Source organism: Cyprinodon tularosa, unplaced genomic scaffold (genome assembly GCF_016077235.1).
Source record: "Cyprinodon tularosa strain WSP-4 unplaced genomic scaffold, ASM1607723v1 ctg593, whole genome shotgun sequence".
Lineage (NCBI taxonomy): Eukaryota > Metazoa > Chordata > Actinopteri > Cyprinodontiformes > Cyprinodontidae > Cyprinodon > Cyprinodon tularosa.
Window position 1 is genome coordinate 360547 of NW_024039333.1, and position 27623 is coordinate 388169.

The 27623-nt window shown below is 39.6% G+C and overlaps 1 protein-coding gene across 3 annotated transcripts in view; it reads right to left on the reverse strand.

Moving 5' to 3' along the window:
- lrrk1 (leucine-rich repeat kinase 1) overlaps nucleotides 1-27623 on the reverse strand; it is a 92708-nt gene that overhangs the window by 60495 nt on the left and 4590 nt on the right. For 2 of the 3 annotated variants that reach the window (XM_038306836.1, XM_038306835.1), the window contains exons 2-9: nucleotides 24369-24509; nucleotides 15328-15509; nucleotides 10098-10269; nucleotides 7750-7950; nucleotides 4684-4820; nucleotides 3212-3438; nucleotides 2884-3011; nucleotides 1831-1994 (exon numbers count right to left, since the gene is read on the reverse strand). In XM_038306836.1, the coding sequence (XP_038162764.1) occupies nucleotides 1831-1994; nucleotides 2884-3011; nucleotides 3212-3438; nucleotides 4684-4820; nucleotides 7750-7950; nucleotides 10098-10269; nucleotides 15328-15509; nucleotides 24369-24438 (1281 nt within the window). In that variant the 5' untranslated portion in view covers nucleotides 24439-24509. The remainder of the gene's footprint in view (nucleotides 1-1830; nucleotides 1995-2883; nucleotides 3012-3211; nucleotides 3439-4683; nucleotides 4821-7749; nucleotides 7951-10097; nucleotides 10270-15327; nucleotides 15510-24368; nucleotides 24510-27623) is intronic. The other variant, XM_038306837.1, reaches the window with a different exon arrangement.

Sequence of the window (27623 nt, forward strand, 5' to 3'; positions counted from 1 at the left end):
TCATCCAGTTTTATATTACTGTTCATTTCTGAAGGCATCTAACAAAATAACGAAATAATTATTGCGTCATCACAAGAAAACAGTTATTAATTTCTCAAGATAACGAGTTGATTAACCTGTATGAGTAATGAATGAGGCCGGCCAACAGCCCTGGATTCCCAGTCCATCCATGCCTGCGGGGCCTGTAGATGCTCAGTCACCGTACCGCGTGTGCGCAAATAATCAGTTTTTTAGTTTCCTTTTTCTTTTCACTCTTTGTCAGTTTGTGGTGGATGATTGAATTGCATGGAATATGGTATTAACAAATCTGATTGTTTTTTTAATGAAAATCTTTAATCTAGACCCATTTTTGGGGTTAATGCATCTTATACCTGTTAGAGGCGTAACACCGGGGCTGTTCAGAAAACACCTGGACACATATGTCAAATTGCTTATGAATCAGAAGTGGAAGCAAATCATCAAATCAAAAATGTTGCGTTACCTAAAAGTTAGGATTATTTACAGTGGAGGTCTTCAACGGGGGTCCGCGGCCCCTAAGCTGGGCGTACACTGTGCGATTTTTCTCAGTAGTTGCATGCAGCTGCTGCTCACACTGTACGACTAACCGCAGGGTTTAGTCGTACAGTGTGAGTTCACAGCTTGTGATTTAACTGGTTGCAAAAGTATTGGTTCATTAGACCTTTTTTTATATTCCCCACTGCAATTTTTTTCCACTAATCGAAATGTCATTAAAGCCACATTAACATGAATTCAACACACTGTAGTAAACAGATAAATGGAGGCAGAAGATGTCTTTCAGTCATCAATGCACACATTGAGCGACACACAGGAGCTCTTTCAAGCTGGGCACCGTTTCATTCACAACACCTGTCCCATCAACCAGGAGTCAGAATCAGAAATACTTTAATAATCCCAGGGAGAAATTACTTTCATTACATTACTTCATCTGTAATAGAGTGACTATAGGACCAGTTTGATATAACACTATTTACAATATATATAATTAGGGCGTCCTCGCTCCATTTCGCCATCAGTTTAGGGGTCCTTGGCCTGGAAAACGTTGAAGACCCCTGATTTACAGAATTAAACATAAGCTGCCATGACTTATACTTCTAAATTCTCTCCTGCTGTTGTGGTATTGAAGGTATTTTACCACACACCAATCATCTCATTATCACGAGAAAACGGTTTTCATTATCTTTAGATAATGAGAAAATGTACTTAAAAATTATTGGAGGGACAAGACCGCTTTCAGCTTCCGTACATTAGAGCTATAAGTTGAAAATGTTGTGCTAGGTAGAAAAAAAGTGGGCAACTTCCAGGTTTCCCAGAGTGACCCACATCTCACACATCTTTTTTCTTCCCTGTAGCATGACTTGATTCTTAAATATTCCTGTTTTTTTTTCTTTGTTTAGCAGGTAACAGAGATCGGTGCATGAAGAAGCCTGATCTGAGCCACTTTACTGGCAGCACTTCGACCCGTGTTCTCATTACATCAGCATTCAGCTCCTAGCTCTGCATCGTCAGAGGATGTGTTGTTGATGCTTCACATGCTGAGTAACTCTTTAGCTAACTTTACAGTTTAATGTGAAATGAATTTGGGTCTTTTCTATGGGGTAAATTTAGTTTCATTATTGTAGCAAAAAAGAACATATTTTGTAAACGGAAATTTAAAAAAACAGTGGAATCCAGAAAAAGGAAAGTCAGGAAAATTAAAAAGACAAAAAACTCTGAGATTGTGTTTTTTTTTCTATCCATGCATTTATGCTCATTTGTTTAACCATTTATTCACCAACAGGTTAAAGCATAGAGAGTGGTTGGGCATCTTACCAGCGGACAGGCCCAGGGTTCGGGGAAAGCCCTCAATCTGTTTCTGCTGACATCAAGGCAGCGCAGGGACTTTAAACAGTGCATGACTGACGTGTGAAGACTGGTTAAACTATTTCCAGACACATCCAGCACCTCCAGCTTACGGAGACCGATCCAGTTCACGTCTGTCAGAGCAATGATTAAAAAGAATAACAATTATTAAACAAAACAAAAGTCAGCACCTGCCACTTGCATATTAAAATGAAAAGTAGGATTTTTATATTTTTATACAATGCAGGTATGGATCAGTGGGTGCTGTGGTTCCCCTTGCAGAAAAATCCCATATCCCAGAGTACATTTATAAACACGTTAAAGCCAGAATGATTTGACATTTAAATATGATTTCCCTACAACTTTAAGAATATGTCTGCATATCAAGCTGGTCAATCAATAAGATCAATTAACCTTAGATTAACGAACTGATAACTTGCATCCCTACTCTGAAACAAACCATAAAATAGCATTGCTTTGTTGTATTATGTTGTACAGCAGTTAATTAACCATGGCAATAACAAATGTTACCGACCAAAAAGCTGTCATGTGTGAACAGTAGAGGCGAGTATTGGATAGGTGTTGCGATACGATACGTGTCACGATACTTGGGTCATGATGCAATATTGTCACAATATCACTATTTATTGCAATATTTTTCCCAGCTATCAAAATTAAATGGGTAGATAATAAAGCAAGTGCTGAATATTTTCATCAGATAATACTGATTGTTTAGTTATTTTGGTATCCATGTTGTTTGGGGTTTGAGTCAGTTCACGCTTTCCACTTTGACTGACTAATCTACAGATGCGGCGCTGCGCCGCACAATAAAAAGTGCTCCACAGCTCCATCTGCCATAGTGGCGATGCCGAGGAAGCCCATTTTCCCTCCGATTTTTAACTGATATTTAGAACTGAAAATCTGATATTATATTGGGCACCCGCAAAACACAATTTATCGCCAAATTGATTTTTTTCCCACACCCCTAGTGAACACAATCACAAAACCTGGTATGGAACGTACTGGAGGGGATGTCGAACAGGGTGGTGAGCTGGTTATTAGCAGCACTGAGTTTCTGAAGGCGGGTCAGATGGAGGAGTCCGGTTGGTAAACTCTTTAGCTGGTTATGGGAGAGTGTCACAACCTGTAACCTGAACCATTGGAAAGTTTGAGAAGCACGATAGTATAGTAGTTCTTTATGTGCAAACAAAAGCTTTAATGATTCATTTATTGAGAATGAAAACACAAAGTGGGTGAAGGTAAAAGCAAGAATCAAATATCTTTGAAGAAAGGTTAGTGTTTCAGCAAATCTAATTAAAAAATAGGTGTTCAGATGATCTACGTCATGCACCTGCAGCAGATCACATCCTGCGAGTTCTGAGCAAACGGCAGCTCTTTCAGAGCGTTGCTGGAAAGATCCAGAGTTTTCAGGTGGATGAGCCCCCAGGGGACGACGGAGGGCAGAGCACTGAGGCTGTTGGAGGACAGGTCCAGGTGGGTAATCTTTGAGCAGACATCCATGATCCAGTCCAGCTCCAGGAAAGGCAGCTGTAAGCCGCTCCAATACACGCCGACTCCCTGCAGACACAAAGCGACAGACAAACTCACCAACAGACAGCTTTGACTCAGACGACGAGCTTTGATGGTTACAGTTTAAAAGCTAATGGAAAACCCGTAATTTCTCTAATTATGATGGCAGAAAAAGGATATTAAAAACAATCCACTGGACTTTGTTTCCAAGTTTGAAGGCGTTTTGCTTCCCATCCAGAAAGCTTTTCCAATTCAAAATGTCAGGAATGAGTTTAAACAGAGATTTGAAAACATTCAAATTTGAACAGATGAAGGGGTCCACCCCTTTGGAATGGGAGGTCATTTGGCTTCTTTTGTTAGCCTGCAATGACCTTTCTATGCCTCTCAAAGGGGGTCGTTAAGGGAATTGTTGGCCTGTCTGAATAGACAAGGTCCTCCAGTCTACTTAATTAAAATGAGTTTTTTTTAAATATTTTTAACTAAATGATTTATAAAAGGCTTTTGGAGTTAGTTATTTAAATATTTTAACCAGACAGAGGCTTTATGTTAAAATCCCAAGTCTTCTGAGTATCATTAAAGTGATTCGGCCCAGTTTTCTCTTCCTTGCTAACCAGTTAGCAACTTAGTGCTAGTAGGATCCCAATGGGAAATTCCATTGGGACCAAGTAGAACCAAGGGTCGTAAGAGAAAAAGTGTCTACGAAGTGTAGGAGAAGAAAAGGAAGGCCTCAGAAGAGGCAGATATATCCCAGAATGCTTTGCGTGGAGAGCTCACCTCGCAAAGCATTATGGGATTTTCTGTCACAGCTGCCCGCTGTCGCTACCTGATAGTGGCAACTAATAAGAAAAATGGCACAGGCACAGCGCTGTAGAGGAGGAGTTACATAACCAACTGGGAACAAAAAGCTGTGATCATTTGTGCGACCGGTAAGATAACCGAGTATACAGTCTTTGCTCTATATAGTGATTGAGGGATTAGGTGTTAGGGCGGACGTTCAGACACAGTAAGCCGGTATGAGCTATGAGAACAGCAGCATTTAAACAGAGCGTGCACGAGGAGAAATGGACCCGTGCATGCTCTTGCACGCGTTTAATAGGCGTTCCCTCTCAAGAGCGAGTACAGGGTTGTGCATTTGTATATATTTTTTTTTTAAGTGGAGAGGGTGGGTCAATAATCAATCAATACCACACAGGGGGGGCATGATTAGCACATAATCTTGACTCACTCTCCTTATCATTAGAACAGATTGTTCCTCTAACAACCAAACAGGTGCTGGATAAAACACAGACAGACCTCCACTCCATTGGCACCAGTGGTTTCATGAAGTTTCTGTCTCAGGAGACGTTTGCTGAAGTCTGGATAGTCCATCAGGGTGTAGGATGAAAATTCAGCTCCGTTTTCTATCAGGAAGTGAGCGATCTCCTCGTTACCTTTAAAACACAACATCTTTACACACTTGAAAACGCCAGAGAGAAACAAGGTGTTTGCAGAGACTCTTTCCCCTGAAATCTATCAGTTGCAACAGAGATGGGGGATCTGGAGTCATCAAGTCATCTCTATGTCATGTATTTGTTCTGACCAGGTGAGTCCAATCTGCACAGGTTAAACCAGATTGGACTCACCTGGTTCTCTGGCTGGGTAGAACAAATACATGACAAAGAGATGACTTGTTGACTTCAGATCCCCCATCTCTGAGTTGCAATGCTGGCATCTGACTCCGTAAATTCTGATCATCATCATCAGCTTCTAAATTGACCTGCAGCAACAAGTGAGGCCGGAGAGCTTCTTTTCCATCCCAATTTTAATATGTCCGATGCAGACCTAGGAACCTTTGGCAAACAGTTGTTTCAACTAGGATTGCATCCTGACGGACACATTTTCTCAGGAAAAAGAAAAAAAGACAAAAATCAAAAAAGAAGGAGCTATTTTTTTGTATAAGGAAAGCTAATAATAACACTGACTTGCTTTTAGAGTGTTTCTACTACCTACATTCACAGATAAACTATTCTTTGAAAGTTATCTGACCATCTTCTTTGTAGCATATTTACTAAATCAGGCCATTATATTAAAGCTATGCCCTAAATTGTTGCTATTTAGAAAAAGCTTTTAATAATCTTTCAATAATCATTAAAATAATATCATACTGGATAATAAATGTCAGTTTGATTACTGAGTGATTTTTAAGTAATTTATTATTTATAAATTCCTTTATTTTGGTGAAATGGATGTTTCCAAACAGTACAATGCATGTAATAAACCATATATTTGCATTTCCTAAACATTATAAAAAAGAAAAAAAACAAAAAAACATAATAAAGGTTCCTTTAAAGGAAGATATTTCAGTAAAAAGGTGTGGGCTAAAGCCTAAGCTTAGAGCGCCTATCCTAAATAAGCAATTCTGTGTTGACTGTTACAACCTTCTTTAAAACTATAAATATATAAAACTATAAATATATGATATATATTATTGACTCTCATAATTATCTTTACCAATTTGAACTGTGTTACAAGTAATTTGGTAAATATCGGCTGTTACAACGTAAGAGACATGATTTAATTCATTGTCTACAGATATAATCTGTTTATTACAGTTTTAATATTGTTTGATTTTTATCTTATTCTTTTTCCACTCAGCCTGTAGTTACTAATTTGCCACATACCAAAATTTCTACTGTTTTTGTAAATTAACAAAAGTAACAATCACAACCTTATTTAGCAATAACCGAAAGACAAAAAAAAAAAATCAAAAAAATATTTACATGCATATAAATTCAGGCATCAGTGTTAATAAAACACAACTATGCTTCATGCAGACGCACTAGGAAAAAAATCCTCCCATCTCTTCACAGACTCGCTGAAGGTTGTTCTCTGGTGGCCGTTAAGATTCTATTTGGTGTTTTAATAAATCTGCCACATTTCAGTTCAGTCATTGTTTTAGTTTAACTATACAATGTCTATCGTCAAGCTGCATTTAATTTGTGACGGCCTGTGAGTTTTTTCTTTTTCTTTATTGATATTATTTTACTACCGGTATTATTTTTTCTGACTGTTAAAATGTGTTAACATGCTCACAGAATACCCCCTGCCCCATCATCCTCCTTTGCAGCCACAGTGACTGTAGAAATGTAATGTTTGCATGCAACTTTCCTCCAGACTTCTAAAAGCGCTAAAATAGACGCCAAACCTACAACTGCAGTTGGGTTTCAGATGGAAAAATTACATTGCACATGGAAAATAATACTAAGAATTTTGTGCTTTTGTTAGAATATCATCTTTTTTTAGATCTTCCTCTAAAACACATGCAAACAATTTTTGCAGAACTGTTCAAAGAAATGTTGAATGCATGGAGCATTTCTAAGCGGTCACTGGTGTCCACCCTATTTCCTCGCCCACTCTGCAAAGAAGATGATATTTTATGATATGCTCATGTGTCATAACTCGACCAATGCAGTTTCACCAATGGTCTCTGCTTTGATTGATCTGCTGCAGGCAGTGCACCTGCAGGCTGGTGTTTCTTCAAACACTTTCCTGGGGCCTTCAACTTGTTATTTTGTTCTTTTTTTTTAATTGTGGAAGCATATTTTTCCTTGGCCTATTTGTGAGATAAAATATTTTGAGTGTCCCTTTCCTCTGCCTAAATAGGGGTGATTGTTTAGAAGTCTTGTACCAGTCTGTCTGAGTTAAGTTATGGAGTCAAAAAAGCAGTTGCCTCCCTACTCTAGACAAGGGTGAAGGGAGGGTCATGGGAGATAAGAACGAGTTCACACGGCATCCTTCATGCAATAAACAGGAGAGTGTTTATCTGGCTAAAATGTATGTCCTTGATGAACTGAGGTGTTTTTTTCTTGGGAATAACCAAATGTTCAAGTGTGAGAAAGTTCTTTATACAGGGGGTGGGGTGGTTCCCCTAGGGGGAGGGTGTGTGTGATTTTGTAAGGTATAAATGTAATTACTGAGCTTGCCGCAGTCAGAGGGCCCCATCTCTCTGTCCGAGGACTTTAAAACAAATTTAACCTTATTTCTTGCAAGAAATGCCTCTGCCTCAGCTTCCTACTTTCACATAATTTACAAACTTTCAAGGATTTCAAGGACCAGTAGGAACCCTGACTTGCGATATAAAAGTGATTTGGATCTCAGTAAATAGGAACTAAAATCTTCTTCTCCCGCCTTTATTTCATCAGGAAACTTTTCTAGTAGCTGATTCAAAGCTAACAGCTCATCCTTCTATTTAAGGAAGAAAACACAGTTCTTTCCTGCTAGTCTCAGAAATTGAAAGTAAAGTGATTTATGCGAGGGGCCACCAAGAGAAATCAGGATAAAGCAGAGATTGAACACCAAACTAAACCCTTGTCTCCTTACTTGCTTGAGCAGCCGCGTACAGCGGCAGCCCACAAAGGACAGCAAACTCGTTGCTATGGAGGGCAAAGTCCTTCACATCTGCCTCGTAGCTGTGGACCAGCAGACGGACCACCTCCAGGTGACCCTGCTGACAGGCGGTGGCGAGCAGGCAGTTCACTAGGTCTCTTTTCAGGCAAACACCTAACCGGTAAACAAAAAGGACTATTACATTTACTATTCAATTACTTAAAGGGATCCACAATGACACTATAACTGAGAACTAGTGTTGCACCGTTGTTTTTTTTGTGTTTTTGGCCCAGATACCCATACCCGATTCCTGGCTGTGCAGTATTGGCCGATACCATCTGTTTGAAATTGATGTGCATGTGTGTATATATGAAGATCTGCATACTAATTGGATGTAAAATAATTGCCATCATGGCTTTGTCAAGCTGCTGCCTACATTTGTGAAGCAGGAAAAAGACAAATACAAAGTGAATCCAGTAGAACATTTTGGGTGACATGGGTGACAATAGTTGAATAAACTTTTGGCTCTCAAAGTGGAATCAGTGCCCTATTTGTTGGTACTCGCCGATAACGATACCACCATTTTAGTGCTGGATTGGGGCCCCTCCCAATGCAACACTAAAAGCAACACTAACTCTTAGCCCCTAGAGGCTCTAGTTTGGTAACTTCCAGCTTTAGCGCTCATTTTATTTCCAGGTAGTGAAGCGACAAAGCATAACAAATGCCAAAGGGTAGTGAATACTTCTGCAGGCCCTAGGATACAAAACTGTAGCATCATGTACAGGACTGCTTCAAATCCATTTCATTTGTTTAGACTAGGGCTGCAACAACGAATCGATAAAATCGATAAAAATCGACTTTTAAAAGCGTTGGCAACGAATTTCATCATCGATTAGTTGTGTCGCGCGATTATTGCGTCATCCGCCGCGCCGTCATCACTGCCTCTTGACTGAAAGAGGAAGAAAAAAAAATATGGCAGAGCGAGTCAGCGCTGCAGGTGCAGTGTTGCCAACTCAGCGACTTTTCAGACCCCTCCAGCGACTATTTTTCAAAAAAGCGACTAGCGACAAATCTGGCGACTTTTTTCGGTGTCACTGGCGGCTTTTGGAGACTCTTACGTGAAAGCATGTATCGTTCCTACTCTGCCGTGGGGCACCTGCCCCCACTCCCGCAGGGGTCCCTCTCAGCTGCAGTCGGAGCCTCAGCGTCCAGACTGCAAATGAAGCGCGCATGCACCGGGATTGACGGCGCAAATTGATCACAATAATTAAAATAGCCTGCGCTTTGTAAAGCGAAAAAAGTGATAACATGCAACTTTTTTCAAAAGAAATTAACATGGCACGGAACCACCATGTTTGTTTGGTTTTAAAGTGGGGAAACGTTAGGTTAGTTTCTCAGGTAGCTCATCTGATGCTTTCCTTAGCTTGTTAGTAGGTTACAGACAGTGATAAGGTTGGCTACTTATTTTACTTTTAATTTCATTTGAATTAGCTTAAGCAGCGTTTACATTTACTTTATAAATAAATTAACTTGCAAATTATGAGGGCAAGGCTTTTAAAGTTTAAATCTTCTGGCGAAGATAAAGTAAAGAAGATCCTGCAATTTATGGAAGTAAAGCAGAATAAAATCCAGCAAGATCAGTAATATGTCAATTAATTATATGCCACATTCCCATGTAAATATCTGTCTTTGGAGGATGTGTTTTTTAGCACCCCTATTTCTCTCATTTTTATTCCAAATACAATTTATAATTTGAATCACAGGGCTATTTTTATCTCTATGGTTCAGTATTTTCTCAAGTAGCAACTTTAACTGCTATACTTTCCTGTCTTAAAAGGCAGAACTCTTCTATTCTAAAAAACCTCATTTGTTGAAATGGGGGGGGGGGGGGGGGGGGGGGGGGGGGGGGGGGGGGTATTGTTTGAACCCCTTTGGGGCTTTTAAAAACAAAAATGTCTTTTTCTGCGCTTTATGAAACAAAGTACCCTATATTTTGTGGATGTACAGCTACATTTCTCATGTAAGTTTGCGTAGTTTTAACACAAACATTTCTTTTTCATATTGCACCAGTACAGTTAATGAGCAACCTGTACTTGTGTGCTTGTTTATTCTGTCTAAAATTTTTATTTTGGAATAAAGAGGTTAATATAAAAAATATTTTTTGTCCGATTCATCGATTAATCGAAAAAATAATCGTCCGATTCATCGATTTTTTAAATAATCGTTAGTTGCAGCCCTAGTTTAGACCCTTGCCACCAAATCATTACCTTGATTTTGAAAGTGATTTGAATCAGATATAGCTGAATAAAAAGTGACGATTGTTGAAGAGTTTATTCTCCTACTAGGTATGGAATCCAGCAGTTCCTTGAGCAGGTTGGAAAAACCGCAATGTGCCGCCAGGACAGCCGGGTTACAGAGCGACGGCTCCTGAGGAACAGGGATACGGGCCTCTTTCAGGAGGTAGCACACACTCACTATATCAGAGTGCTGGGTGGCCAGAGACAGCAGACGGACCTGGAGGAGGACATACAATGAAAAAGAAACATGTGGCCTTTTTTTAGTTTGATAATCAATTGAGAACTTCCAGTTCAAATAAAAATGTTTAATAAAATTATTGACATTTTTTATTTCATACTTAAAGCTGACATTTTTCAGGCTTCACTAAGGGGTTGTTCACAGCATTATTCAAATTTACAAGCATACAAACCATGGTGGGGCGTCAAGGGCTGGTATACACTTTTAAAGTCAAAGGGAAACGGCCGTTCCAACCGTTGCATTTCCAAATTCTGGTGGTGCACGCCTGTGACTGGTCGTTTATCAAGAGGGTGGGGTTGTTTTGGCAAAAGGTTCACAAGCAAGTATGATTGTGGCCGGTGTCTCAGAAGCATCTTGCTAACCAGTTAGCAACTTAGTGCTAGTAGGTTCGTATATTCCTTTTTAAACATCAATCTTTTTACTAAAATATTCTTTTTGTCATGATTTGTGGACATTACGATCTAAATAGAAGCACCATCTCCTGGTCAGGCCCTGTAATTCAGTGAAAGGTTGGAGTCAGACTAAAAAATGATGCACGCCCAGGAGAAGGCCAGTGGCTGGAAGTTGGAGAGGATTTTGCTGGAAGCTGCAGGGAAGCGGGCTGCCAGTTGGCTGGTGTTTGTCTGGGAAGGGCCATTTTGAATGCCTGAGTGACAAAGTCAGTTATCATCACTGGACCGCCTTCTCCAGTTTTCCTTCACAACACTAGCATAGCCACTGTAGCATCATCTGGTGTCATGAGCTCGCCAGCTTCATGGCAAACGAGAGCCGAAGGCTTTTGTTTTTAAAAGTAAATTTTGACATTTCATGATATAAAAATTCATTTTGAACTCTGATTATGATTAGAATATGTTTAGTGACCCATCCTGCAAAGAGGAAGCCTAGGTTCGTATCCCAGCTGGGGGGATTAAGCTGCCAATGTGGGCCCTTATGCAAGACCCTTCACGCTAATGCCTGCTTTGGGGGAGTGGCGGCCTAGTGGTCAGGGCATAGAGCTTGGATCCCTGAGGTTCTGAGTTCATGCCCCACTCCAACGGACTGCCGATGGGTCACTGACCAAGACCCTTAACCCCACACTGCTCCCCGGGCGGCCCACAATGGCAGCGTACTGCTCCCTAAGGGGATGGGTTAAATACAGAGAGTTCATTTCATTGCTCTGTGCCTGTGACAGTGTAATGACAATTAAAAACAATGGAAAATAACTATACAAATAGACAGTATGCTTTATTATATGCTTTACATTGCTATTTATTTTAACTGTTCTGAAGATAAAGATGAAGAAGCAGTGCACAACAATCAATTACATGTAGCATGAACCCTGACAGATGTAAACATTGAGGCTAAAACCAGTGGTGGCAAAGATACCAATCTAATTTCTCAGTTGAGAACAAAAGGGGGCGTGGCTTAAAGTTCATAGTATACACCTGAAAAATGTTTGGAGATGTATGGGGAGCTTCTGCCTTCCTTGTCATCTCTGGCAGTCCCCTTCCACTTTTTACATAGCGGACACAGGTCTGTAGGTATGTACCAAGGTGGATAGGGACCTAATATCTTTGGTTTCCCCCCTGAACACCAGACCCTATCTTTTAATTTACTCATTAGGCCTAAAGAACACTAACCTGACAACAGCCAGATGCATGTCTCGCTCCGCCTAGCTCCACTCACATACATCTGGGAACCCGCTCATTGAAAGTGATTTCCCCAACCGAATTTATGGTCTGTCCAATCAGGACGCAGGGTGGGTGTTTCCTGGAGTGGAGAAGCGACCGTGAGATTCCAACAACAATGGCGGCTCGCATTGAGGAAGCAAGCGTTAGCATCGATGCTGCTATTTCTTCTGTGTTGTCCAATCTATCTGATATTGTTTCATTAAAAGAACATCAGAGAACAGCTTTGAAGGCTTTTGTTGGTGGAAACGATGTTTTTGCCCTTCTCCCGACCGGATTTGGCAAGAGCTTGATCTACCAAATGGCTCCTCCTCTCACAGCGTCACGGGTTAGCTTCGGTGTGAGTGGTTGAAATAGCACGTCAATAAAGATGACAGACAAGTGGCTTATCCAATCATATGCAAGGAGTTTTGATAAGGCCCAGCCTTCAGTAAAGGCAATTCCTATGGCGGGTTCCCAGATGTATGTGAGTGGAGCTAGGCGGAGCGAGACATGCATCTGGCTGTTGTCAGGTTAAAAGAACACATGTAGATCAATAAAAGAAAGATGTGATGGGGCATCAGATAAGCAGAAGTGTCATGTTTGAGCTGAGCTCCTAGTGTCAGCCGCAGTCACTCAAAATAACACGCAGAGGCATCACTGACATGCATTTCCTTATCTGCACACAGCCCCTGAAGTTTCTTGTGTTTGCCAATCATTTGGTTTTCTCACAAATAGGATAAAGAAACCATATGAGCCTCCTCCCTGCAGCTCTCCGTTGGCCTCACAGAGGGAGGTGTTAACAGCATCATCTGCAAATGCCGTCTGCAATCTTCACTACTAAAGAGGAGAAATAAATAACTACTATTTCTTCATTCTACATGTGTGTCTGAATTTAATAACAAAATAATTCACTTCATCACATTTAAGCTCCCACAGGTTCAAAACGATCAAAACTGACTGTTTTAAAGCACATTTCTTTATCATTATCTGTGAAAAAGAGAAGCAAAACCAAGAACCACAGCAATCCCCAAAGCATGGAGCAATACTGTTCTTCAGCCAGATCATATAATCAAAGCTGTTTTTGGTAAAGCAGAGCCAGAGCAGTCTATCTTAGACTTGATTGGCTTTGTTAAAAATGTAAATAGTCCCACACATTCTCATCTTCATACTTTGGACCTTGTGTTGACATATGGCATTGAATGTGAAGAAATAACAGTATTTCCTCAAAACACTGTCCTCTCTGACCACTTCAGCAAATAATTTACAGATATCGCAGTTATACATTTTAAAACAATCTGTTTGATTTTCTCTCTCCTCTGTATCACTGAAAAATATGGCAGAGTGCAAACATTAATTTAGTTCCCATTCACAAATTGATGATTTTGTTGATAGGTCACTAGGTCTCTGCGTACTGCCTTGGAGAATGTGGCCACTTTACAAAAAAAAACTAAATTTAACAATAGGCAGGGGCTCCCAAAGTGGGGGTCTGGACCCCCTGAGGGAGGCTGTGAAACACCAAATGAGGGGTTCACAATAGGTGTGATTTGATTTCTGGAGAGGAAATTTACTGCCAGTTTTAAAATACCGGTACATACCTGATGTGCACACTGGGGGTTGGTCAACTTTCAATCTTGTTCTTTCAATTCTTTTATTTCTAAACTTTAGGAAATTCAAAGTTTTAATACATGGACAGCTTCCAAATCTTCCTCTCCTGTCTGCATCATATCTGTGCAGACCGCCTCTGTCGGTCTGTGAAAAGCATCGCCAATGGCATATGCGGTAATAACATCAAGATCTGTTCTTTGAATTCCCAAGAGAGCAAGAGTGACAGGTGCAGGCGGAGCAGAACAAAAAACTGAAGTTTTGAATTATGATGGTGAAGGATGGAGAGTTTGTTTGTAGATCATGACGTTCGGAGAAGTCAGGGAAACTGTCATTAATCAGCACAACAACATAACTGCTCTGTTGGAAAGATGTGAGCAGAGTGAAGGGAAAACAGGGGGAGCAGAATTCGGGGTTATACTCCAAATTCTGGCTTTTTTTAAAAACATAAAATACTCCTGACTGCTGTTTGTAGAAATGTTTAAACAAAGACAATTGCTAAAGATTTGGATTAAAAAACAGGTTTTGAGAGTAACTTTGCCGTTTACTAAGATTTTTTTTTATATTTTTCTTCAACATTTAATTTTTTTTATTTCTAATTGCCGTCAGATTTTGTTTTATACATAATCAATAGTATTAATTTGTTTGTATTTTCTTTAATAATTTCTTTTTTCAAATTTCAATTTTTTAAATTGAGCTTAACGAGTTTCTATTTTTGAAAATTGTATTTCACAGATCACATCTCTTACAGTATATGGAGTAAGGAGCAAAGACGCATTGTTGTTGGTCTGCTGGCACGTTAGTTACAGAAGAGGATTAGGGCCACTGAATGGCCGGTGATGCTATTACATTATTGGAAGAGCAGAAGGTGATTAAAACAAGAGAGCTAGTCTCTAAAACAGACATGGCAAGGGATTTATGCTAACATGTTTGTTAGCTGTCAGAATTCAGTCAGAATTCTGAGAAAAAAAGTCCTAATTCTGAGAAAAAAGTCTTAATTCTGAGAAAAAAGTCAGAACTCTTAGATGAAAGCTAGATTTCTAACTTTTTCCCATATTAAACTGAAATAATATTTAAAAATCAGTTAACTTTTTTTTTATTTTTTCAGTGGCTCTAATCCTCTTCTATAGTTAGTAGTAACCTTTTTATTGGTTTAAAATTTAAAGTGACCATTTGTATTGGGAATGAAGTGAAGAGAATGTGATCTTGGAAACGCTGAATGCTATTCGTAAAATTTTATAAACTATGCATTCATATATTGTATAATTTGAGAAAACATCAAAGTTACTCTTTAAATTTTTTTGGATTGAAACATTTATCAAGTTTTTTTCTGTATTATATCTTTAATGAAATTTCCTTAAAACGTAACAATAATTTAACAAAATTTCTTCCATAAGTTTCTCCCCATTTCCTGAGGGCTATGGCTACTCCTAACACGAGTGGATGAAAAACCTAAACCCAACTTCTTTGTTCAGACCAACTTCCAGCCTTTGTTGTAAAAATGGAGGTATGTATATATATATATATATATATATGTATTATGTACATATACCTCCATTTTTATGTATGTATTATGCTGAATCCCTAAGATAGAGGGAAGGTTAAAATATTACATGAAGCATATACATATTAATGTTGCATTTAATCATGTTATTGTTTATTTAGTAAAATACACAAGAACATGAGTAAATGCCCAATTAATATGATAAAAAAAACATTTAAAAATATAAATTAAATAATTAAATGTCATTGACCTCTTTTAAAAATAAATTACTTCATCACTCACCCCATCGGGATGGATCCCCCCTGAACAGTCCACGCAACAGGCCTGCTGAATCAGCTCCCTGGCTGCTTCCTTATCACCACCTTCATAAGCTGCCTTGATGTTCTCAAGACTGGGAGTTATTTCGGAGTCGGGACCGGGGGCCTCCACAAGGGACACCTTGGCCTCTGTTTCCCCCCCTGTGCCTGATAGAAAATGTGAAAAAATAAATAATTGTAAGAGAAAAAGGGACGGTGAAAATAGTTGGTTTACCCAATCTGAAAACAGAACACTCTATAAAGGTTGCACACAAGACTATTGTCCACATGTGCAACAAAAAAGAGTATGTCCGTTGGATTGAGGGTTTCAAAGTGAACCTCAAATGGCCCGACTGATCAGAACCAATTTACTGGAGTCTGTGATGTCAAATCAGGGACACACTGAACCAAAGTAGTTTCTTCCTAATGTTGGCACAAATGCTCTAAAGCTAGACCAATGTTCACCCTTGTTTTTGTGTGTCTTGAATCGGAAAAATGTAAAGCTGTGCAGAGGCCATTTCTCAGCTGAAGTATATATTATTTTTGGGAAAATCTGCTCTGATTCGAAGTGACGGCATCCATCTCACTTTGGATGGTGCAGCTCTTCTTTTTAGGAATCTGGCCAAATTTATAAGTTCTTCAAAACCCTGACAGCCTAGGGTTCACACCAGGAAGCAGAGTCATATTGTAAAACACTTCTCTGAAGCTTCTCTGCCGTTATTCCATCCAGATATTGTCTTGCCCACAACAAAATCAAATAAATGACAAAAACAGTAGTAAATTATGATAATTTAACCAAAATAAAAATAACTCCTATTTCTTGAAAAAAGTCAGTTAATGACTTGATTTGTGATAATCACATTGATTTATGTGGCAGAAACTTGGCTGCATCTAGAGGTTTATGTGAGCATAAATGAGGCAACTTCTTCAATTTTCACTCCTTATTTAAATTTTCACATACCCAGAAGTTCTGGGTGAGGAGGAGTAGCAAAAATCTTTCAGTCTGACTTACTAATTACTACAAAGGCAGTAAATAATTAAAACTCTTTTGAAGATTTAACTATTAGTTTCTCTCATCCAAATTTTAAAACGACAAAACCTCTTGTTATTGTAACTTTGTATTGTCCACCAGGTCCTTACTCTGAATTTTTAGATGAGTTTTCAGAGTTCCTACATATGTTATTAAGCGTTAAATACTAACAAGGTCATCATAGTGCGGGATTTTAACATCCAAGCTGACATTGAAGGTGAAAGCTTTAATGCAGCCATTAATGCTATCTTTTATTCAATTAGCTTTGTTCAAAATGTGAATAGTCCCACACATTCTCATCTTCCTACTTTGGATCTTGTGCTAACATATGGTATTAAATGTTAAGGAAGAACAGTATTTCCTAACGACCCGGTCCTCTCTGACCAGCGCAAACATCGATTTATTTCCCTTTACAAATTGATGATTTTGTTAATAGGTCACCAGGTCTCTGTGTAGTGCCTTGGACAAGGTGGGCACTTTATAAAAAAGAAAGAAATTTAACAATAGGAGATTGGCTCCTTAGTTTGACACAGATCTGTGAACCTTAAAGGAAAATGCTTGAAAAATCCAGAGAAAAAGACACTCTACATGCCTAAAGAAATCCTACTCAGTCTGAAAAAAATCTAGTGCAGTATAAAATGATATTTCTCCTCATTAATGGAGAATAAGAATAATCCTAGAAACCTTTTTTATTACATCCATCCATTCCCCCCTGCTCTAAGCAGTAATCATTTTATGGGATTATTTATAAATAAGATTGATTCTATCTAAAAATAAATTAATTGGTACCCGTCTAAATATGATTGGTTTATCGCTTGAAGGTGAGGCAGCATCTGAGGTAACAATAAAATCCGATCCTAGTTTGGACTGCTTTCATCCAGCTGAACATTAAGCCTTCAATTTGTATGTTTGATCTAGTTCAAACATACAAATACCGCGTCAGTTGCTAGGGAACCAGGGCAACTTGATGACAAATTGGCTACTGGAACAAGACATAGATGGACTAGATATATATATATATATATATATATATATATATATATATATATATATATATATATATATATATATATATATATAAATACACACACACATACATATACATCCATTTTCTGACACTCTTTATCCCAAGCGGGGTTACAAGGGCTGCTGGTGCCTATTTCCAGCCATCTACGGGCGAGAGGCGGGGTACATGGTTGCCATCGCAGGGCAACACAGAGACAAACAGGATAAAAAAAACCATCGACACACACCAAAGGAGAATTAGAGAAGCAGATGCACCTACGATGACAATTTCAGACCCCTCCATGATTTCTAGCAGTGTGACAAATACTTATTTTCCTCACTGTATTTTATGTCTGAACAGATCAATCATGCTTACCAGCAGTAGATTGTGAGTAATGCAGAAAGGTCAGAATGGTCAGACTGCTGTGCTGATGTTATCTGAGAATACCTGCGGGAGTGAATCTGTTTTGCTCCTATTAGATGCACAGATCTCCAGTGCAGCACCAGTCTTATCCTTACACATGGAAAAGCTGATGATGAGGAAGTTGCTTCAGTCCAATTAATTTAATTCCATTCAGTCTATTGGCATTCAGTGCCAATTCACAACATGCCTTTTTAAGGCATTTTCAGCCAGTTCATATAGTCAGATTGGTTCAAAGCCAGCTGATTGCACCCAGTGACGCACTCCTCCTGGATGACCATGCAGAGACAGAAGACATTCGCTTGCATTGTGTTGTTCGCTCTTCAGCAATCTCTCACTCCAAGCATGCATGTTAGTAAATCATTAGCAGACTTCTGTCTGGGCGGGAGCTGTAATTGGATTGATCACCTTTCTGCTGTATAATCAGATGACTCAGCTCTTATCACCACCTGCCTCTGATATTAGATTTGTATGTGATGGACTTTGCTGTTTAATGTGTCTGATTTATGATCCATTTGCATGAAACAACACTCAACCGTTAATACCTAAACCAACGGCAACAAAAGAGAGACTGAACTCTGCTCTACAAACTCTACACTGAATACTTTAATTATTTCTAAATCAAAATGATAAATATTTTAATAACCATACATTCAGAGAATGTGTAGAGTGGTGGATGATTCATTTTACTCAAACATATATACTACATAAGTAATTGTTTTATAAATTTTGAAAGGTCAAAATCACTGGCGTAACTTTCTGAAGGACTGGTGTGGACATGTCCCCTACAACTTTGGGTATGGAGGGGACAGCCCCCACCAATAATTTCCGCTGATTTACTTTAGCCAACAGTAACTGGGGTTGGGTGCAGCTGTCTGTGTTCAGAGCGTTTCCAGTCCGTATTTTTTCCTTGCACTCCTGCTGCTCTCGAGTCTCTCCTCTCTGTGAAATATCATCGGATCTGTTGCTTTGAGACATAATATTGTCTGGGGTCGCTATTCACTGCGTACAGAATCGCTACGTGGAGGAGGAGAGACACAGCAGCACTCAGTGAATTTTAACCAGCAGCTACGTCAATATATCTTTAATAGGGATGGAACGGTTTATGAAAACCGTCCGAACCGTTCGGTTCGATTGTCGCGGTTCAATTGGCATGTGTTGTGTTCGGTTCATGCGCTGCTCCTTTTTCTCATAGGCGTAGCGTTTACACTTTATGAAAATTTTGTGGGCTGGAAAACGGGAGTCAGTGACGGCGCTGTATGTGTGAGTGGGTGTCTGGCTGGCTTCGTGCATGTGTGGATGTTACGCAGCAGCAGTCACTGTTGCGTCCGTGTTCATAATAACCAAAGTAAGACCGCATTTTAGAAGCCTTGGTGATGGTTTTCGTGTGATGCTTGAAGATAGATCCGTTAATCCACAATGTGTATTCGTATTGTGTTTCACATTTAAGACGCATGCGTTTGACTGTGCTTCTATTTTTTTATTTTTTTTTTAAGGGGGGCTGTCCATAAGTAGGGCTGGTGCAGATGGGAAAATACCAGGGCCGAAAATCGTTCCAAGTCTGAGCCTGTTGGAGTTGCAGTCTGTGGGAGTGGGCTTTGAACTCACAACCTAAGGATTTCAAGCCCTATGCCCTAACCACCAACCTAAATGTTTGGAACTGCTAACCAAAGTAGTAGCAATAAAATGAGTGTACCCAGCTACCGGCTAACAAACAGTACGGAACGAGCAGGTGATTGCATGTCAGCACAAGTCACTTACTGGCTGGGAGGAGCCAGATGGGGCCACTAAAAGCCTCTACTATTGTGGTAAACCTGCCTGTGGAAATAATAAAGACTTAAGTAAAAACCTAATCTTATGTTGGTTTATTGTGTGATTTTTAATGTTACGTCGCTGGCTGTGCATAATGGGACAAAATGCTAAACTGATGCTACTACAATTTACACCGGGGAGTGGGTCTAACTCGAAAGAACTTGGATGATGTCAGTCCATCTTAGGCCAACATATTGAGATAAAGGATGACAAACAGCCATACAGTCACATACTAAAGATAGTTAAGAAAATGTGGAGGAAGCTGAAAAACCTGCAGTGGTAAAGACATGCATGAGCAGAACATGCAAACTCCATGAAGATTAAAGATTTGAAACAACTGCACCACCGTTCAGTCTGCATTAGGGCTCAGCAAGATCAGTTAAAATAAAAAAAAATGATTTTTTTCAAACCAAATCCAATTTAGTGCCATAATAATAATAATAAAAAAAGAACAAATGACTGAAATAACTTAAAATAAAAGTAAACATTAGCTTTTATGTCAAACATTTTTATTCTGGGACCTGACCTGAATGTAGAATGCAACTAAACAGAAAACTGTGAAACTTCAAAATCATGACATGATGCAGCTCATGGTTTTACACCATTAAATAGTAAGCTTTTGTTTAACAAACCAATTACAACTGTGTTAATACTACTTTTAGAAAATCTAGATCTTCAAAAAATACATATTTATAAAATTACAATGAATTAAATAAATAAATATGGATTTATCATCCAGGCCTAGTCCCAACTGCCCTTAGTGTGGTGATATTTTGTGAATGATTGAAATTATGAATAAGTTACACTTTTGACACACAGATCAACCAGGAACGTCCGTCAGATAGTCCTAAATCCTACGACTATCCCAGGACTGACCTGAATTTGACAAACTTCTGAACAAATTCAAATTAAATTGGATTTCATCTTTTGTAATAATACATGTTTTTATTTGGGAGTAAAAAAGCGCCTCATGTCTGTCACATTTTTAATCTGTCTTAGATTATGGTGACCTGTTTTATAAAAACGCTTCTTCTTCATGTCTTCAAATGTTTACCATGCTTCACTGAGGTTCATCCCAACTGTAGAACAATGACATTTCACTCTCTATGAGGAGGCACCGTCATTGGTGCACTTTTATTGATAAGGAATCCTTGGATTGCTGTCCTCTTATATTTGTACCTAAGTTAAATAGAAAAACATGGCTTCTCATGCCGAGATCCAATGATCAGCTGTTGCTAGCTGATCCTTCTGCTCGCACAGAGCTGGGGAAGAAGGCCTTGGTCTACGCAGCTACTTTTACATGAATTTTTCTTTTACAAAGAGAGTTTTTATACTTAATTGGTTTTAAGTTAAAACTTCACTTATCTGTTATTGTTTTTTTATATGTTTCTTTTTTTTTATGTACCTGTCATTTAATTAAATGTATTTCTGTTCAGTATGTAACTTTGCTGCCTCTTAGCCACGACTCCCTTGAAAGAGGTTTTTAATCTCAGTGGGATTTTTTCCTGGTTAAATAAAGTTAAATAAATAAAAAAATATTGGTTTTGTCATATGAAGCTTTCTTGAGGAACAATATTTTTGCAGGGCTTATACAGGAATCAAATGCTTTTTAATGCTCTTTTAATGCTCTTAACCCTTTATAGGGCAAGTTACCATTTTTGATCACTTGCATCCCTTTACAAATGAAGTCCCCCCCCCGTCCCTCAGTGAGGTCTAGAAGAACTAGATCTATATCCAGCCATTCAGCAAAGATCCTGCTACATGGCTGTACATCTGATTTTGGCATTTGACCAATAAGATGAGCCCTTGATTGATATATTACCTACTGGAAATTAAGTTGAAAAAAGAGTTAAGTCAAGAAAAAAAGGTAAAAAGCTCATTGAAAAGTTAAAAAGTAAAGTTAAAAAGTTAATAAGCCTCGTTAACAATTATATTTAGGTTTATAATCTAAAAAAATGTCAGTGCCAGTATCAACATTAAAGCTGCAGTCTGTAACATTGAGAAGAGAGCAGACTTCGACTGAAAATTTGAAGAAAAACAAGTTTCACGCCACTCCCCCACCCTCTCTGCTTCACTCATGCCCCACCTCCAAGCTCCACCCGTCTCACAGCATCTGCGCGGCTACCGCATGCGACCAGAAGCGTCCAAGCAGCGTACGCGGCATGGAGTGTGAACCGGTAAGAGCGATAACATTCACCTCCAAGCAGCTAGATATAAGATGCTGGTTATACCGAAGTTTGCCGTGTAAGCAGTTGTCGGCAGGGGCAGTAAGGGCAGTTTGTCTTTCGCTGGTGGCTGTCGCTCCGCCATGACTTCCACGCGCGTCCTCCTGACTGCGGCAGCCGGGCGGCAGCGGCAGGTTAAAGGTACACTATGCAACCGGTGTTGATTTTCCAGCGAGGCTCCCCCCAGAGGGCGAAAGTAAAAGTGCACTGTCGTAAATATGCACAGCTGTTCTCCTGGTCCCGCAGCTGGCGCGACAGAAGCAGCGAGTTTACTTGCAACGTAACGTCAAGGCACAGCAAAAGGTCCCGCGGCGCGTTTTGAGCAGCAGGCCCAGCACGTCTGAGCAGCTGAAGCAGCGCGTCGGGCGCGTTTAAGCATCTGACGCAGGGAGAGAGACACAGCGCTGATGATCACTCCTCTTAAACAGTTTATTGACGTCTAAATTAACTTAAAATGCAGAAATCTGCCGGCAGAATACGCAGTTTGGATTATTTAGATGAAAAGCACCTACCAGCTGCCGTGGTGAACCGCGAGGAGGCGACTAGGCCAGAGGCTGCTGATGAAGGGATCCCTACTGTCGGCGCACCGCTGGTATGTGGGGGTCTGAGCGGCTCCGACAGAAAAAATATTGAAGGCAGGATAATAATCTGAATGAACTGACGGCACTGATTACGTTTTCAGGTGTATTTTCTCACTTAAACACATATTAAAACTACTTTATTCCCACTGATCACAGCAAATATAGCTGCAAGGCAGAGAAAGGATAGTGAAGCTCCGCCCAAAGCGCGTCAGACACACTTTTGCACCGCGCAGGCAGAGCAGCAAAGCTGCTTCAGCAGCGCGTCAGAACTAACTGGTACAAGCAGCAAAAATGAAGCAGCAGACCCGATTTTGCTGCGTCCGATGTGAACGTAGCATAACTGCACAAAGATCGCCACTGTGCTAGCAACGAGAATGCTTTTAACTGGGGGGTGTAGCAGTTCTCGCCGTAAAGCAAGACTGACTCACGAGACTTCTGAGCCTGTGGGTGCGGGTTGGTGCTCCTGCAGTTGCAAGTGCAGTATTTCCCCCACAGACCACCAGGGCGGCCGAGAATACCTTTGTTCAACCTGAAATGACTCATTTAATCATCCATAACGTTATGGAACACATTAATTAACTTAAAAATGTTGCATAGTGTGCCTTTAAGCGGTGAGAGGGGGGGGAGGGCGGGATTCAGCGTGTGTGAGCTGTGATTGACACTCCATCAGACGCTCCTCTGGCTGTGATTGGTTGTTTTGACTCGTCCTGAATTATTCTTTCCAGATTGAAATACAGGCAGTAGGCGGGACCAATTGAAGCAGTTTTTTTCACAGGTTACATATAACATGTACTGCTGTCTGGGAATAGGGACAGTTTTAGCCAATATGACAAAAAAGTGATTTTTAAAAACTTACAGATTTCAGCTTTAATGCCTCTAAGGTTATGTTGGACCAAAAAAAAAAAAGTGTTTTTTTCTCTCTCAGTGCTTTTCATGAATTTCTTATAAAAACACATTTGTTATTTTTCTTAATATATTCGGCCAAGTTGGCGTTTCTTTTTATTACACTGACATTCATTTTTTCCATCAAAATATCCAGATTATTTGAATGCTACAATAAAACTATTGGCTTGAAATATTGATTTTCAAAGTATTTCACTAAGTGCCCTATAAAGGGTTAAAACATTTTTTAATGCCATCAAGAAGTACCCATGACCCTCATATATATATATATATATATATATATATATATATATATATATATATATATATATAAAACACTGCGGAATCCTTCAGAATCTTTGCCTTCTACAGGCAGCAGCCATGCTTCCAGCCACTTTTGTTGAAATTTTCCCAGTCTCTAGCTTTTTCTCCGTCTCGAGCGTCTTTTCAGAACACACAGCTTTACGATAAACCGGAAGCAGTTCCGCGCAAACACGCAGAATCAGTGATATCTGATAAATCTGACAAAAAAAAAAAATTATAAATGCATTTTTTTTTAAATAAAGCATTTTAATTGCCAAGAAAATCACATTTAATGATTTTTTTATGCCAATGAAAACCTTAACTAAAAAAATTATAATTTTTATGATTTTTAATGACCCGCAGAATTGAAGCTGTAGAGTAGACCATAACCATTACAAATGATTCAAATAAATCAATTGGTGTGGTACAAAACCATCTAATTAATCAGTTTAAAATCAGTTTTTCAATGATATTCAGTCTGTTTGATGGTAAACAACCGAATGCTTTCAGTGCTCAGTTTAGGGCTTAAAACAGGCTCACCGTTCAGGATTCTCACTCTGATGGTTTCACTTCTGCTTGTGCTAAATTTAACCAGTTCTATAGTCGCTCTGCACACAGAAACATTTCACTTTAGAGTTGCCTTATTTCTGGACGTACTTGATGGATGTTTTTCATTGCAGTCTGGCAGTCAGGCATAAAGCTTTCCTACTTTGGCCAAACATACGGCTAAATTTAGAGAGAATAGTGAAAGAATGGAAAATGACTCACTGTTAGTTTGCTCCATGTTGTTGGGAGGCTCTCCAGTTTCTTGGGAAACTCCGACAGCCCAGTAGGACATTCCTACTGGAGTCGGTGGTAAAGTTAAGCCCAAAGGAAGCACAGATCCTTTAAAGGAATGTGACGGACAACCTGCATTAAAAAAAAGCAAAATTAATGAGCAACAACAGAACAATTTACGTTTCTGATTAAACAGTCTGTGTGAACATTCATCCATCATTTCCAAATACCCAAAAATTATTTTTTATTTATTTTTATTTATTTAATTAGATCAAGTTCGATAACCACATAAATAATTGGCATATCAGCGGTGCCCGTTTTTAGTATGTGAGGCAGGGGCGGGGGTTTTTGAGGTTTCTGAGCATAAATCAGCCTCAAGGGTTTTGCTAAGGTACCCAGAGTGGAGTAGCCTGGGTGCCATTCCGAACTTAGCCCCGCCCACAACGTTTGAGGTCGGGAAGTTCGGTCTGGCATTGCTCAACAGTAGCGCGAGTATGCTCGCCAAATATCTGGCGGGACAATCAAATTGTCAGGGCGGGCTTTATACGATGATGGACAGATGATCAACAGTAACGTAATCAACCACGTGACCAAAGCGCGCTTGGGTGACAACAACAATGGCTGCCGCTGGAGAGTTGAGGTGAGTAGATTCTGCTATTAGGTCTGTTCTAGAAGATATCGACAGCAAATTAATTTTTTTGCAACACCGGCAAAAATCGTTCACGCTCATCTTCTTATTCTAGGCGTGCAACTGCACGCTTTGATTTTTCTTGACAACAACTATGAATCGCTTTAACATACGTCACGCACTCCGTTGCTCTTATTGGTTGTAGGTCTATCCAACTGAGTGCAGAGGCATTTTTTTCCCTTGTTCGTTCGAAACACGCCCCATAATCACAGCTCTATGGAGCAGTATCAGACTCATATTCTGACTAGAATTGAGTAGGACTACGTCAGGCTAAGAGTGGAGGCTGTGAGGACTGAACTGGATACTTGCAACCTTCGCAGAACACAAGTGCTCTGCTCTAACCACTAGGCCAGCACTCCCCTCAAACCTCTATTGCCAGGCTCGGACTGATAATCTGTGATATCGGGCATTTGCCCGCTGGGCCAGTCCTAATTTTAGCATGCGAGGGCTGGCCCTCCGTAAATCATACCGGCCCCAACACTGATTCTCCGAAGCTCCTACCTGTGACAGTAAATAACTGAAGGAAAAACATTTTGCGTTGCATAAAGGGGGTTTTGCAACTAAAGGCTAAAGCAGTCGCTGTTGCGTCCCTGTTAATAACCAAACCAAGGTGTCCAGCATTATTAGATGAGTTATGGATAAAAACAAGGATATTGAGATCATATGACGCAGAAAGGTGAGGAGAAAAATGCTCAACTGTCTCTGACAAGCTTTCATAATATAGGGATTTTTAAATACTTAATAGTTCCTGATCTCCAACAATGAACAGGAACAAACTTTAGAAGAGCCAGCTTCTGCTTTGGGATGCATCCAGTGCCTGTTAACCTTTCAACATACTGTGTGAAAAAACACAGCCGTCAGTGAATATTACTTTTAACACAAGTTAGGACATAAAATGTTAACTGGATAATGGAGGATTTCTGGAAATAACAGAAACAAGAACATCAGAACTAGTGTCGGCTATCGGCATCGGGGCCAAAAATATACCTGGTTGTGCAGTACTGGCCGATGTAAAATAATTGCCGTCATGGCTTTGTCAAGCTGCTGACATCCTTTGTGAAGCAGGAAAAAGACTAATACAAAGTGAATCCAGTAAAACTTTTTATTGTCTACCTGGAATGGGTGACAATAGTTGAATAAACTTTTGGCTCTCAAAATGGTATCAGTGCCTCATTTGTTGATACTCTGCTGAATCGGAGCCCCTGGTATCGGTGTCAGTGCAACACTAATCAGAACCTTGTATTTCCACCTTTTACTGCAGCTACTCCTATAAGCCTTTAAGGATCTAATTTTTTCATTATCCTAATTTTTGTTTTGCGTCTCATTTCTGTTTTTTCGTTTAATTTTTGTGGTTTTAGTCTCATTTTTGTCTTTGCAGGAACTTTTAAATTAGCTATAAAACCATATTTACACAGGCCGCACGTTGGCCCGGTGTGCAGCACTGTTGTCTTGCAGCAGTAAGGTTGTAGGTTCGATTCCCGACCCAGGGTCTTCTTGCATGCAGTGTGCATGTTCTTCCAGTGCATGTGTGCGTTATCTCAGGGTACTCTGGCTTCCGTCCACAGTCCAAAAACATTAGTGTGAGTTTAACAGGCATCTCTAAATTGTCTTTAGGTGTGAATGTGTGCTTAGTGAATGTCTCTGTGTTGTCCTGCAACAGACTGGCGACCTGTCCAGGTTGACCTGCCTTTCACCCATAGACTGCCAAAGAGATGGGCACCTGCAGTCTAGGTTGTTGTAATCCATGTAGTGCATATGTAAAGAGATAACACTAAAACTGCATTTTTGCTTCCCGTTATGTTTTATTGAGGTATGATGATGATCCATCTATATTTGGAGGTGTGCCTTCATTAGGACTTCTCAACCAGCTGAATGCTTCAAATTAGAGCTGCTATAGCTTCTAAAAAAAGCCCTTCATCAGTGGTTAAGCTTAGTTATTCTTTGCATATTCCCTTTATTTTAACATCATGCTTCTTTCATTAATTTTAGCACTGCCCTGTACTGTGTTATTATTCGTCCATTTTCCTTCTCTGGACAAAAATCAATAAATAAATGATTTCCCCTATAGGCTAAAATTGGTCGGTCCATTGTAGTCTTGATTTAATCCAGAATTAATTGTTGAAAATTGGGCTGTTTTTAGTCGTTCTGATTTTCTCCCACTTTAGTCCAATAACAGATGTTAAAAACTGGGTTTTCATCGTCCTTTCAAAGCTCTCAAGCTTTGGAATCGATTTTTTCTGTAATGACCTATAATTAAACTGGTATAAAAAACATTTTCAAGATCTTACCTAAATTAGAGGATTCTGTATTTATGCAGCATATTCCAATTAGTATTATATTAACATCCAAAAGGTCCAAATGGTCGATGTAAGAACGCAGCCTTTGCTTTTATGAAATTATCTTTAGCAATTAATGACAATTGATTCAGATTTGAACATTTTAATTTTTAACACAGACCTATTTTTCACAAAAAGCTTCTTTTTTTTTACTCCAATTTCAGCTGAAATATGATGAAGTAGTGCTGCTCTTGCTTGAGTACCAGTAAATCCCAAACAGAC